This window comes from Somniosus microcephalus, chromosome 2, assembly GCF_052327205.1.
Source record: "Somniosus microcephalus isolate GS21.2 chromosome 2, FLI_Smic_1.0, whole genome shotgun sequence".
Lineage (NCBI taxonomy): Eukaryota > Metazoa > Chordata > Chondrichthyes > Squaliformes > Somniosidae > Somniosus > Somniosus microcephalus.
In genome coordinates this window covers 61489578-61505236 of record NC_140988.1, presented here as the reverse complement: position 1 = coordinate 61505236, position 15659 = coordinate 61489578, and the positions used below count along the sequence as shown (strand labels likewise).

The 15659-nt window shown below is 41.2% G+C and overlaps 1 protein-coding gene across 10 annotated transcripts in view; it reads left to right on the top strand.

Moving 5' to 3' along the window:
* Positions 1 to 15659, top strand: part of bltp1 (bridge-like lipid transfer protein family member 1) — a 567108-nt gene that overhangs the window by 204100 nt on the left and 347349 nt on the right. For all 10 annotated transcript variants that reach the window (XM_086009761.1, XM_086009749.1, XM_086009753.1 and 7 more), the window contains 3 exons: positions 7087 to 7286; positions 9209 to 9439; positions 13644 to 13781. In XM_086009761.1, coding sequence (XP_085865887.1) covers positions 7087 to 7286; positions 9209 to 9439; positions 13644 to 13781 — 569 coding nt within the window. The remainder of the gene's footprint in view (positions 1 to 7086; positions 7287 to 9208; positions 9440 to 13643; positions 13782 to 15659) is intronic.

Here is a 15659-nt window from a genome sequence, read left to right as displayed (position 1 = left end):
TGTCCAGTCCTGTCAGAATTTTATAAGTTTCAATGAGATCGCCTCTCATTCTTCTAAACTCCAGCGAGCATAAGCCCAATCGACCCAATCTCTCCTCATACGTCATTCCTGCCATCCCAGGTATCAGCCTGGTGAATCTTCACTGAACTCCTTCCATGGCAAGAACATCCTTCCTCAGATAAGGCAACCAAAACTGCACACAATACTCAAGGTGTGGTCTCACCAAGGCCCTGTACAACTGCAGCAAGACATCCTTGCTCCTGTACTCAAATCCTCTCGCTACGAAGGCCAACATACCATTTGCCTTCTTAACCGCCTGCTGCACCTGCATGCTTACCTTCAGCGACTGGTGCACAAGGACACCCAGGTCTCGTTGCATTTCCCCTTCTCCCAATCTATTGCCATTCAGATAATCTGCCTTCCTGTTTTTGCCACCAAAGTGGATAACCTCACATTTATCCACGTTATATTGCATCTGCTATGCTTCTGCCCAATCACCCAACCTGTCCAAATCATCCTGGAGTTTCTCGGCATCCTCCTCACAGCACACACGCCCACCCAGCTTTGTGTCATCTGCAAATTTGGAGATATTACATCTAGTTCCCTTGTTTAGACCATTAATATATATTGTGCATAGCTGGGGTCCACAGACCGATCCCTGTGGTACCCCACTAGTCACTGCCTGCCACTCGGAAAAAGACCCGTTTATTCCAAGTCTTTGCTTTCTGTCTGCCAACCAGTTCTCTATCCAAGTCAATACCTTGCCCCCAATCCCATGTGCCTTAACTTTACACGCTAATCTCTTATGCGGGACCTTACCGAAAGCCTTCTGAAAGTCCAAATACACCACATCCACTGGTTCTCCCTTATCTAAATTACCAGTTACATCCTCAAAAAATTCCAGTAGATTAGTCAAGCACGATTTACCTTCTGTAAATCCATGTTGACTTTGTCCGATCCTGTCACTGTTTTCCAAGTGCTCTGCTATTATATCTTTTATAATGGACTCTAGCATTTTCCCCACTACCGATGTCAGGCTTACCGGTCTGTAATTCCCCGTTTTCTCTCTACCCCCTTTTTTGAATAACATTTTTGGTAACATTAGCTACCCTCCAATCCATGGGTACTATTCCAGATTCCATCAAATGTTGGAAGATGATCAACAATGCATCTACTATTTCTAGAGCCACTTCCTTAAGGTACTCTAGGATGTAGATTATCAGGCCCTGGGGATTTATCGGCCTTCAATCTCATCAATTTCCCTAACACCATTTCCCTACAAATACTGATTTCATTCAGTTCCTCCCTTTCATCAGACCCTATGTTCCCCGACATCTCTGGCAGGTTATTTGTGTCCTCCTTTGTGAAGACAGAACCAAAATATATATTTAATTGGTCTGCCATTTCTTTGTTCCCCATTATAAATTCCCCTGATTCTGACTGCAAGGGACCTACGCTTGACTTCACCAATCTTTTTCTCTTCATATATCTATAAAAGCTTTTACAGTCAGTTTTTATGTTTCCTGCAAGCTTACTCTCGTATTCAATTTTCTCCTTAATTAATCCCTTTGTCCTCCTTTGTTGAATCCTAAACTGCTCCCAATCCTCAGGTTTACTGCTTTTTCTGGCCAATTTATATGTCCTCTCCTTGGATCTTATGCTATCCCTAATTTCCCTTGTTAGCCACGGTTGAGTCACCTTTTTTGTTTTTTTATGCCAAACTGGGATGAACAAATTCTGTAGTTCATCCATGCGGTCTTTGAATGTTTGCCATTGCCTATCCACCGTCAACCCTTTGAGTGACATTCCCCAATTCAATCCTACCCAACTTGCGCCTCAGACCATCGTAGTTTCCTTTATTTAAATTCAGGACTGTAGTCTCTGAGTCAACAACTTCATTCTCCATCTTAATGAAGAATTCTATCATATTATGATCGCTCCGACCCAAGGGGCCTCGTACAATATGATTGCTAATTAATCCATTCTCGTTACATAATACCCAGTTTAAGATGGCTTGATCTCTGGTTGGTTCCTCGACATATTGGTCCAGGAATCCATCCCGTAAACACTCCAGGAATTCCTCCTCCACAGTATTGTTACTAATTTGGTTAGTCCAATCTTTCTGTAGATTAAAGTCACCCATGATAACTGCTGTGCCCTTATTGCACGCTTCTCTAATTTCCCTTTTTAATGCCATCCCCAACCTCTGCATTACTGTTTGGAGGTCTATATACCACTCCCACTAATGTTTTCTGCCCCTTGGTATTTCTCAGTTCTACCCATACAGATTCCACGTCATCAGAGCAAATATCCTTCCTTACAATTCTTTAACCAGCAATGCTACCCCACCTCCCTTTCCTTTTTGCCTATCTTCCCTGAATATTGAATACCCCTGGATGTTGAGTTCCCAGCCTTGGCCACCCTGGAGCCATGATTTCGTAATCCGAATCAAATCATATTCATTTACCTCTATTTGCGCAGCTAATTCATCCACCTTATTACGAATGCTCCTCGTACTAAGATACAAAGCCTTCAGGCTTGTTTTTTTAATGCTCTTAGACCTATTAGAATTATTATTTAATGTGGCCATGTTTGATTTAAACCGTTGATTTCGCTGACTGCCACTTTTGTTTTTCTCCTTCCTACCTTTTGCTTTTATCCTTGTTTCCCTTTCCTCTGTCTCCCTGCTCAGGTTCCCAACCCCCTGCCATCTTAGTTTAAACCCTCCCCCAGAGCACTAGCAAACACTCCCCCTAGGACATTGGTCCCGGCCCTGCCCAGGTGAACTGGTCCCACCTCCCTAGAACCGGTTCCAATGTCCCAGGAATTTGAATCTCCCCCCCCCCCCCCCTTGCACCATTCCTCTAGCCACATATTCATCTGAAATATCCTTCTATTTCTACTCTAACTAGCACGTGGCACTGGTAGCAATCCTGAGATTACTACCTTTGAGGTCCTAATTTTTAATTTACCTCCTAACTCCCTATATTCAGGTTTTAGGATCTCATCCCGTTTTTTACCTATATCGTTGGTACCTATATGCACCACGACAACTGGCTGTTCACCCTCCCCTTCCAAAATGTTCTGCAGCCGCTCTGAGACATCCTTGACCCTTGCACCAGGGAGGCAACACACCATCCTGGAGTCTCGTTTGCGGCCGCAGAAACGTCTATCTATTCCCCTTACAATAGAATGCCCTATTACTATAGCTCTACCCCTTTTTTTCCTACCGTCCTGTGCAGCAGTGCCACCCCTGGTGCCAGGAAGTTGGCTGCTGCTGCCTTCCTCTGATAAGCCATCCCCCCCAACAGTATTCAAAGTGGTATATCTGTTTGGGAGGGGGATGTCCACAGGGGACCTCTGCACTACCTGCCTGTGCCTACTACTCTGTCTGTTGGTCACCCATTCACTTTCTGTCTGTCCAACCTTTGCCTGCGGTGTGACCAACTGCTTAAACGTGGTATCCAGGACATCCTCAGCATCGCGGATGGTCCAGTATGTATCCAAACGCAGCTCCAGCACCACAATGCGGTCTGCCAGTAGCTGTAGCTGGACACACTTCCTGTACACATAGTTGTCCGGGACACAGGAAGTGTCCCTGAGTTCCCACATAGCGCAGGAGGAGCATACCACGGGGCCGGGCTCTCCTGCCATGACTTACCCTTTAATTGAAATTAAATTAAATCAAATCAATCCCACCAATTACACTACAATTAAATGGTATATTTAAGGGCCCTGGTTTACCAACAGTCCCCGCTACACTACAGGGACCTTAAAAACTATAAACCACAGAGTTAAAGTTTAAAAAGAGAGAAATGCTCACCAACCAATCACTTACCTGCTTTCTGTTGACGTCACACTTCGATTACTTTTTACTTCTCTCCCTCCCTCTGAGTTCGGAGATTAGTAAGCCTACCTGGTCTCTGCTGCGCTTTTTATCACCGCCGCCACCGAGTCTCCCGCAGGTCCACCGCTCTTGCCGCTCTGAGGCCTACCTGGTCTCTGCCGCGCTTTTTATCACCGCCGCTCAGTCGCAGGAAAAATAATGAAAACCTTACTAAATGAGAAAATAGAACAACATCTAGAAACCAAAAATATAACAATGAATAGTCAACATAGATTTCAAAAGGAAAAATCTTGCTCGGCCAACCTCATTGAAATCTTTGAAGAGGTAATGGAGAGAGTAGATAAGGGTAATGCATAGATGTAATTTATCTAGATTTCCAAAAAGGCCTTCGATAAAGTACCACATAATAGACTAACGAATAAGTTGAGAGCATGTGGAGTCAGGGGACAAATAGCAGAATGGATAGCTGGCTGGCTGGCTGAAAGACAGAAAGCAGAGAGTAGGAGTAAAGGGGAGCTATTCACAGTGGCAGAAGCTGGGAAGTGGGATCAGTGCCGGGACCACTGTTGTTCACAATTTATATTAACGAATCAAAAACACAATTTCTAAATTCATGGACACCACAAATTAGGAGGGATAGTCAACACTGAGGAGAACTGTAAATAAATCAGGATCCCTTAATAAACTTGCAGAATGGGCATATAATTGGGAAATAAATTTCAACATAGATAAGTGGTGAAGTATTACATTTTGGTAAGAAAAATATGGAGGTCACATATTATTTAGAAAATAAGAATCTAATTGGTATGAGGAACAAAGGGATCTGGAAGTATAAATATACAAATCACTGAAAGTTGCAACGTAGGTCAATAAGGCAATAACAAAAGCAAACCAAGCCCTGGGTTTATTTCTAGAGGGATAGAATTGAAAAGTAGAGAAGTTACGTTAAACTTTTATCTAACTTGGGTTAGACCACACTTGGAGTACTGTGTACAGTTCAGGTCGCCATGTTATAAAAAGGATATAGAGGCACTGGATAAGGTGGAAAAAAGATTTATAAGGATGATACCAGAACTGCGAGATTATACCTATCAGGAAAGAATGAGCAGGCTGGGTCTCTTTTCTCTTGAGAAGAGATGGCTGAGGGGTGACCTACTGGAGGTCTTTAAAATTATGAAAGTTTTTGATAGAGTAGATAGTGAGTGAGAGTTTCCACTTGTGGGGAAGAGCAAAACTAGAAGCCATCAATATAAGATAGTCACCAAGAAATCAAATAGGGAATTCAGAAGAAACTTCTTTACCCAGAGAGTGGTGAGAACGTGGAACTCGCTACCACAGAGAATAGTTGAGGTGAATAGTATAGATGCATTTAAGGGGAAGAAAGCTAAGCATATGAGGGAGAAGGGAATAGAGGGTAATGCTGATAGAGTTAGATGGGGAAGGATGGGAGGAGGTTTGAATGGAGCATAAATCACTGGCATAGACTGCTGGGCCAAATGGCCTGTTTTTGTGCTATATATTCCATATATATTCCAGGGATGAGAGACTTCAGTTATGAGGAGAGATTGGAAAAGTTGGGACTGTTCTCCTTGGAACAAAGGAGGTTAAGAAGTGACCTACTAGAGATTTTCAAGATGATGAGATGTTTTGATAGAGTAGATGGAGGCAAAACTATTCCTTCTGGTGAGTGGGTTAATGACCAGAGGCCATAGATTTAAAATCATGAGGAGAAACATTTTCACTGACAGTTGTAGGGATATGGAACGCTCTACCTGAAAAGGTGATGGAAGCTGATTATATAAATCATTTTAAAAGGGAGTTGGGCAGGTGCTCGAGGATAAGGAACTTACAGGGTTACGGACAAACAGTGGGGAGTGTGGGACTAAGCACAACTGCTCTTTCCAAGAGCCGGCATTGGCACCATGGCCGAATGGCCTCTTTCTGTGCTGCAAATTTCCATGATTCTATACACACGTGGCAGCACAAAAGATGTGGCCATGAAGGCAACTGGAAACCTTGCTTTCGTATCTAAAGGCATAGAGTACAAAAAAAGGAAGTACAGGAAACTCTTTGTTATCCGGCACCGACGGGACTGGGATGGTGCCAGTTGATTAAAAATTCCGGATGACGGTGAGGGTTACCTACCGTGGCTATTTTTAACAAACAAAAATAAAAAAATCAAGAAATGTGCGCTATACAGTAATAGGCGGATCGGAAGAGACTACTGGCAGCACGGGAGAGTCAGACTCCTCTTATTGAGGTGTTCGGACTTCCGACAGCACCAAGAAGCCGAGTAGTGGCAGTTTGGAGAACTACCCCCACTGACTAACTCGGCCACCGCGGGAGACTCTGACTCAGCAACATTTCCAGTTATTGAGGTGTTGTTTTTGGAGTATGAATTTTGCCGGTTAATAGAGAATTCCGGATATTTAGGTGCCGTTTAAACGAGAGTTTCCTGTATGTTGAATTTGAACAAGATCTTAATAAGTAGTTGGAGTATTCTGTACAATTTTGGGTACTCCTTTATAGGAAGTAATGAAAACAATGGTAAGGAACAGCATAGATTTGTGAAGGGATAAGGTTCGGAAGAGAGACTTGAAGTTGGGCTTTGTTCACTGGAGCTCAAAAGGTTAAGTTGTGCCCTGATTGATGTTTTCAGGTTTATCAGTGGTTACAATGAGGTAGAGGTGATAAATTGTTTCCACTGGTCAGTGAGATTGTAATGAGAGGATACAAATTTAAAATAATGACAAAGCATTAAAAGGAAGGTTAGAAAATGTTATTTACACAGTGGTTAAAATGTGGATTTCTCTGTCACAAACAATTGAAAAAGATCCTTTTAAATTCTTTTAAAATGCAATGAGATAACTTCTTGAAAAAGAGGAATATTGAAGGGCATGGTGAGTGAGCAGGAGAGTGGGACTAGACTACATGGTTTATGGAGGAAAAAAAGCCCTAACAGATTTGTTTCTGTGTTTCAACACACTATGGTCCACTTGCAAATGAAAAATGAGTGTGGTTTAAACTTAATTTCAAGCAGCTTTGTTGAATAAATATCATGCAGTATCTTCCAGGCTTTTACATGTTCGTGAAGATCGAGGCAAGTTGGAGATTATTAAGAGTCAATGGGAGTAGCTGAGATTATATATTGGTAAATTAAAGGTTTATTTCACAATAACCCTAACTGTACATTAGAATATACCTTTTTTTTTTTAAAGTATACCTTTCTCTTTTTGAAGTATTTGAAACACAGCAGTTGAAATCAAGATCATCGCAGAAGGCTGCTGAACGAATTGTGCATTCACCTTCAGTTTCACAAAGACTGCGTATAGATCCATCTGAACTTTTACCTGATAAACTACATGTGGAACTAGAAATGTCTCCCGATTCGCAAATCACTCTGTATGGGCCACTGCTTAAAGCGTTGTTGTCTATCAAGGTACAGACTATTAATTTCTCATGCCAATTTAAACATCTTTTCAGCTTGAAACACATTTTCAAAATTATTTGAAACTCTCATGCATGTATTTAAGTTCTTTATGGCCTTGCCCCACTCTGCTTCTTAACAGGAACTGGGAATGTCGGTATACAGTGCATGAGTGTCCATTAGCAAAAAAACCCTCTAATTTTCTCTGCTAATTTCCCTCCTCTACTCTCCTGACTGGATTACAATTACATGAACACTGATCATTGTTTTGTACTGCACCAGTGAGACTTGATGACAAGTGTCAGCATCGTCTTTAGTTATGGCTGCTATTGCTGCTGAGCCACTTTCTGTCCACACAGCCACACTTACAGCAGAGTTGCGAGATGGCAATCAGGAATGAGAATCTTTCCTCCCTCTTTCTCTCTCTTTATCCCCTTCCTCCATAACTCAGGGAGAGTGAGCGTGTGGAAGTGGCAGCTGATGAACAGTTTGAAGTGACTGCTACTTCCTCCTGTTAAGAGTCTTACTTAGGCATGAAAGGAGAAACTGATGAACTGGATCACCGTCCACTTAAATAGCCTAGCTGAGAACTGTTGAAATTCGTGACATGTTTGGCAGTTAGATCTCTGATTTAAACCTGTAGCAGTATCGCTGAACATCATACTGCCGTGTAAGGCAAGCTGAATGCACTATCAAAGTTTTCTTTTAGAATAAATTCTAATTGGCAACTCTTGCATTCTTTCACTTTTGGTCTCTAATTAACTATGGTACTTGATTGAATCCAAACTATAGGATTATTAAGTAGTAACCAATGTTGTGCTTTGAAGTTTTACTGTATTCTATGTACAGTATTTATCCTATTGTAGGAGTCATTGAAAATTGGCTTGGTATTAGATTTCAGGGTTTTTGAACATTTTCCCAAAAAATAAAGATTACTTTTTTTTTAAGCAAAGTGTATTCTCAAGTTTAAAAAGATATCTGGACAATCTAAATGGAATAAAAACAGAAAATACTAGAAATACTCAGCAGGTCAGGCAGCATCTGTGGAAAGAGAAACAGAGTTAATGTTTCAGGTCGATAACGCTTCGTTTAAAGTTGTTTTCCCCAGCGAATAAATGATGAGCAATTTGGTAGCTTGTGTGGGTAATTGTATAGTACCTTGCACTCATTATGTTGGAAAGTCCTATGATCCTTGTATGAGGGAGATAGAAAGAGTGACAGTTTAAGAGGCTTTTTGGATCTGGAAGTTTGTGAGCACTGTGGTTTTCAAACAGAGATGTAAAAGCTTTAGGCAGACTCAAAAAATCTGAAATTCTGGAGAAGAAGCTAGAAGCTGTCTTAGTTAATTTAAGTAAGATGAACCACTGATGTGGGGAAGCATTGCATGTTTTTAAATGTATCATTATACAAAGATAAGTTGTACTGTTTGAATCAAGTGAGTATATGATTATAATTGCCATTACTTATGTTTACCGTACTATGAAATAAAGCAAGTTATTGATTTGTATCAGGCCTTATCGCACTAAGTATTTGCTTGGTTCATCTTTGGAGGGATTGAAGAAGTACACTTGCAAATGATACAAATATCCAGTCCAGATCACAAGAGGGTGCTATTGTTTATTACTGGGTCATGCTATGTGCAGGGCAGCAGGAGTGAACTCAATAAAAGTAAAACACTCTGACTATTTACTCGAGCCACTAATGCCATTGAGTCCAAGAGGGTACCTTTGGAGACCCAAATCTGTAATACTTGGATGTTGGATTTTTTCACCTGGATATGCAAGGGTTCAAGATTGCAATTTTGTATTTGGAAATGAGAACACATACATGAACAGGCTACAGAGCAATTGTTGAAAATTACACTTTTGATTCTGCTGAGTATAACTGGTCACACTTTTCTCACACTTGTCTGCTCTGTCCTTTTACCTTAAAAGGAAAACTACTTTGGCGAAGATGACATGTATACTGATTTTGAAGAAGCTGTCACAAGCCCTGTGCTGTCATTGTCAACATCTTCTAGTTCTGGATGGACAGCGGTTGGAGTTGAAGAAAATGAGAAGAAGGAATCAGAGAGTGGAGGCAAGCAAATCCACCCACTTACACTCCGCCCATGGGACATCTCTGTCCTCATTAATTTGTGCAAAGTACATGGAAGACTTCCAGTGGTAAGTGAATTGGAACAGGAAAGATATTCCCTTTGTGCTTTAAAGCAAGCTGTTATTTAATCTTTGATTAGTATTGCTATGTTTGAAACTGAATTATTAATTCCAGTACATATTTTGCTTAAAACAATGTTATCAAGTCAGTATAATAAAAGAATAACATGGGTAAAAATGCATTACATATAAATTAACACATAGACTAGAATGTGTTACTAAGTAGCAACACACTCAACAACAACAACTTGAATTTTATAGCACCTTTAACGTAGTAAAACGTCCCAAGACGCTTTACAGGAGTGTTATGAAACAAAATTTGCCACCAAGCCACATAAGGAGAAATTAGAGCAAATGACCAAACACTTGATTGAAGAGGTAGGTTTTAAGGAGCGTCTTAAAGGAGGAAAGAGAGGTAAAGAGGTAGACAGGCGGAGAGGTTGAATGATTAAAATCAGGGATGCTCAAGAGGCCAGAATTAGAGGAGCACAGATATCTCGGGGTGGGGGTGGGGCTGGAGGAGATTACAAAGATAGGTTGAAATGATGTAATAATCAGTAGCAGTGAAGGTCACATGGTTTATCAACACCAATTAAACCTAGAAATGTTTGTTTTGTGGCATATATGTGGAAGATAGATTTTTGCACTCCAGGGGAATCAAGGATGCAGAGTTGAGGCCGAAGATCAGCCATGATCTTATTGAGTGGCGGAGCAGGCTGTATGGCCTACTCCTGCTCCTAATTCTTATGTTCTTGTGTTCTTATGTTCTTAATGTATATTCTAACTTTTGCTTTCTGTGTAATATATGCAAGTGGAGTTTTTGGAATGTTACACTCCATTGTTGGGAAGGTTTTCTTCCCCCGCACCGAGTAGTTATAATAGACAGCAGACATATAATTTTATACCCCTTCATGTGAACTGTGATTTGTAATGTAGTGATATCAGATGTGCCATGTGATTTGAAATGTAGTAATGCCAGATTTTATTTCACTGAATGTTGCAGTAGTAGTTTGCCCTATCTGACATGGCTCATGACCTAATCCAAACCCTTTTTATTGCCTTATAATGCTCTCAAATCAGCATTAATCTTCATAGCATGAATAATATTTTGAACAGATGTTTTATAAGTAGAAAACAATGTAACAAGCATAATGAGATAAATTAAAATTCCCTTAGTATAGTTTAATATTAACAACAGAACTTGAGATTGGAATGATGTGAACGTATTGTATGCTCGATAACGCAGTTGCTCAGTATCCCTTAAAACATTTGATCATGTCCAGTGCATTCATCTGTAATATGTAAGAATGAAAAAAGAATCAGCAAAATTCAGCCTCTTGATTTGCTGTAGCTATCACTGGAATAGTTTCACCCATATCCAGCATATATGCATTTATGCATGATGTGACTTAAATTGACCACCTCTAACCACATTATATTATCACCTTTTAATACACTTAACATAACTTTACGAATTCAAGGAGGTTCCAATTGAGTAAGAGAACATCAAAGGGGAAATGTTGACTAGCAAACTATTACTTGGGGAGGGCTATATAAAGTTAGCTTATAATATGACACTGAGGTTGAATCAAAACATAATGTAGAAAATGTTTTGCTGTCAATTTGGAAGGAAAAAAATGCAGTCTCCGTTTCCACAAAGCACTGAGAAGCATCACAGAAGCACTGTTTTGAGTGGCAATGCAATTTGTCCCAAACTCATGACTCTCACTCCTGTACCATTTTAAAAGTTGTGTTTCCTTTTGAATACTAATTATTTTTCCCCAGAAAAAGCAAAGCAGCACATACCAAAATACAATAGTTAATTTGGTGAAATAATCTTTTGAAGGATATGAATGGTAAAACTATATACAAATACCAGTTTCTAATATCTGACTTACTCCAATTATTCAAAGAAAGCATTTATTCAGATAGCTTGTTATGCTTGGAGTATCTTGAACTGGTGGTCAATGTTTCACAAGTAGCTTATGTCTCAGAGCAGCAGTTACGGGAATCTAGACAACTATAGACATATCTCCATTTGTTTTACAAAAGTCAATGCTGGTATGGACTTTTGGTTAACTACAATGTTCACCTAAATGTGGTAGCATAGTTTTTATAATCTATCTTTGCTGTGTTTTCTTTTGCTTTTCCTGTCCTTTTAGATTCTCCCATGCCATTTCCAATCGAAGAGATCAGGCAGGTGACCTACCACTAGAAAGTGTGAAGAAACGCCTATGTGATTTGACTGCTGATTTTGCTTTTCACGTGCATCTCACCACACTGTGGCACAGCATGTTTAAAGACCAGCACTGTGGGTGTGGTGCAGGTCTCAACTTTGCCCATGGCCCTATGCCACCCCGTACCCCTCAACAACATGGCTAGGATTGTGAACTCATTGGGGCAGTGGGGGTTTTGCGGGGTGGTGGCATATGAACCAGTATGCTGACACTCCAGCACAGCATGTTGGAGTATGTCCCTAAAACACTATCCCACCTTGAGGCAATATGCTTTAAAAAATGTTGTTTCAGTCGGTTCTATGGTGGTAGTTGCATTTCTTCAATGTTTTTCATTAATTTCTTTTGTCTCTAACAAGCATATATACAGAAAATTAAACTCGTCATCATTTTGTCAGCAAATTTTGGGCCAATGTTATGTTCTACTTCAACAAAAGTACTTTTTGCCATAGTATCATATATAATAATTAGAATGCACACCTGTGTGTGTGTGTGTGTGTGTGTGTGTGTGCGCGTTTTCTTTTTTCCTGTTATTATTTCCCCTTCCACTACCACCCAACCAATGCTATCCTCTTTTGTTAAATGGTGCAGGACGCCAATATTACCATTGACTGTCAGTTCCAGTCCTGCTGAGAGATATACTTGAATAATACAGGGAAGATTGATGCTACTGGGATCTTGTTTCTTGTGGGAGCTGTTCCATTTTCCTGCTCTTCTATTGTAGCTTGGAACTCGTGCCAACTGTTGTAGCTGACAGCAATCGTCTAGTATTTTTCACTTTCATTTCTTTCTCCCAATTGTGGTGCTCAAATTACACTGAATGATCTTAATGGCCCAAAAGTTGCGGCCGGAGGCCTCCGACCTGTATATAAAAAAAATCTACAAATTTACCTGGTGGTCCGGGAGGTACGGAGATTTGCAGTCCTAGGCCTCTCCAGGTACCCGCGGGTAGAGGCCCACACATCCCAGGGGGCAGGCTGTTCACAAGTGCCCCTGGGATCACGTGGGCCGGCCCAACCAATAAAAGAAGGGAATCCCTATTCATACTTACGTGAGTTCCGTACATACGGATGCCCCATAAGTATGAATGGGGATCACTTAAAAAATACACGAACACGTGAAATAATTTTTTTTACATATTTAAAGTTAATTCAAATGCAATTTAATTAAGTATTTAAAAAAAAATTAATTTTATGTTTTAACGGGGCTAAAAATAAACTTGGCTTATTGGACAGGGTTTTTAAAGTATAAATGAGCCAAAACATTTTATTTTTGTATTTTTTAAAACTCTTATGCTGGTAAAAGCAGGCCTTTTTACCAGGTGTAAGAATTTCATGGGCATTCAGTGGGCGGAAGTTGGGCAAACAGCGCAACTCTCTGTCCGCGGATGCCCTTTTCCCGGGGATGCGGATGATCTGTCAAGAAGATTCTTGACAGATCGCAAGTTCCGGGTTTTCGCGCATGCCTAAACCCAGAACTTGAGCGGCCCCTACGGGTGCGTGCGCACCTCGTACGCACCCATGGGGGGAGCAAATTACGGCCCATTATGTATCGCTCAGTACCACACCACATGACGGATTTTCCCACTGAGGAGATTAGAACGCAGAATCTCTTGGAATGTCAGAACAGAATGCTTAATTGAAGTAATCATTGTATGAATTAGTAGAATACATTGTTACCTTCCCATGTAACAAAATTAATTCATATTGACTGTAGAGGATGATAATTCAAGAATGAATCCAATTTAACTCCGCTCCTTGTATATATGCATATATAATCTCCTATAACAATCTTTGATCATGTGGGAGGCTTATTTTAGCAGTTCTATTTATGGTTCCATAAAACTAGATTCGCAAAGTTAATTTATTACTGTAATATTTAAAGCCCAACAAATGTTAGAATATTCCATGGTAAAGAAATTGTAGTTTGGATTTATTGAGTGGTTTATCTGAGAAATTTTAAATTGTGATGTGTTTCAGCATTGCAGCAGTGATGGTTCAGAGTGTCCCACAGCATTCCTGGAGAGGCTTTGTTTTGAAATGAAGAAGGGATACAAAGAGACAATGCTACAGCTTATATTGTCACCTGTTTACATTTTTGTGAGCGACAGCTACCCGGTAAGTAGCCCAAAACAACTTTTAATATCATTATATGTGCTAGTAATCTATTATGTTAGTGGACATCCATGGTTTGAAAACCTCTTTTTACTTTGGCTATTTGTGTCTCGGTAAGAAAAATAATGCTGACTAAATGAAGCATTATAGCTATGTCCATAAGTCATATGTAATTTAAAAAAAACAATTTTACAATTCGTACAAGATCTATGACTAAAACAATCAAGGTTGAAAACCTTCAGCTCTTCTGCTGTAAGTTTGGGAGAAGGGCAGAATATAGGCCAAAACCCGGATGCATTGAGTCTTAGCTTTGCATGCGAGTTCCCGTAGAGTCTTGTAAAGGTTCTGCCTGCTCCTTAGAAGACTATTGATGCAGGAGGGGATGGGGTCGGGTCCGACTCACGATGTTCAGAGAGGCGTTCTGGCCTTGCTAATGGCAGTTGAGCCACTCACCTTGGGGACCTGGGTAGTGGTTTTGGACTTTTTTTCCATGGTAGAGTTAATTCGACTGTCTGAAACTTCCTTCTGTTGAGGGAGCAACACCCACCCATTTCCAAAAGCTGTCTGACTTCAGCTGGCATTCCCAGCTTCCTGGGACAGACGTATATTCTAGATACGCCCCTAGTGGTATGGGCACCCGCAAGAGGTATGTAAAATAAGAGACCTCCCTCTGACTCTGCCAGCTTTTGGAAGGACGCCTCCAGTGTTTTCGGTTTTGTCATCCTGAGTGTAGTCTTTCTTCAGTAATTTACGGCAATGGTTATGTTACTGGATCAGTAATCCAGAGGCCTGGGCTAATAATCTGGAGACGTGAGTTCAAATCCCACCACGGCAGCTGTGGAATTTAAATTCAGTTAATGAATTAAATAAATCTGGAATAAACCGCTAGTATCAGTAATGGTGACCATGAAACTAACGGATTGTCGTAAAAACCCATTGGGTTCCTAAATGTCCTTTTAAGGAAGGAAATCTGCTTTCCTTACCTGTTCTGGCCTACATGTGACACCAGACACACAGCAATGTGGTTGACTCTTAACTGCCCTCTGAAATGGCCTAGCAAGCCACTCAGCTGTAACAAACCACTACAAGAAACAATATAATAAGAATAAATCTGGACGGACCACCCGGCATCGACCTCAACACTGGCTTTGGACACGACAACGGCACACCCAGTCCAGTTGACCCTGTAAAGTTCTCCTCACCAACATCTGGGACTTGTACCAAAATTGGGAGAGCTGTCCCACAGACTAGTCAGGCAACAGCCTGCCATAGTCATACTCACAGAATCATACCTTTCAGCCAATGTCCCAGACTCCTCCATCATCCCTGGGTATGTCCTGTCCCACTGGCAGGACAGATCCACCAGAGGTGGCGGCGCTGTGGTATACATTCGGGAATGAGTGGCCCTGGGAGGCCTCAACATTGACCCCGGACCCCATGAAGTCTCATGGCATCAGGTCAAACATGGGCAAGGAATCCTTCTGCTGATTACCACCTACTACCCTCCCTAAGCTGATATAGGTAAAAAGCGGGATGAGGTCCTAAAAGCGGAATATAGGGAGTTAGGAGGTAAATTAAAAAATAGGACCTCAAAGGTAGTAATCTCAGGATTGCTACCAGTGCCACGTGCTAGTCAGAGTAGAAATAGAAGGATATTTCAGATGAACACGTGGCTAGAGGAATGGTGCAAGGGGGAGGGATTCAAATTCCTGGGACATTGGAACCAGTTCTGGGGGAGGTGGGACCAGTTCAAACCGGACAGTTTGCACCTGGGCAGGGCCGGGACCGATGTCCTAGGGGGAGTGTTTGCTAGTGCTCTGGGGGAGGGTTTAAACTAAAATGGCAGGGGGTTGGGAACCTGAGCAAGGGGACAGAGGAAAG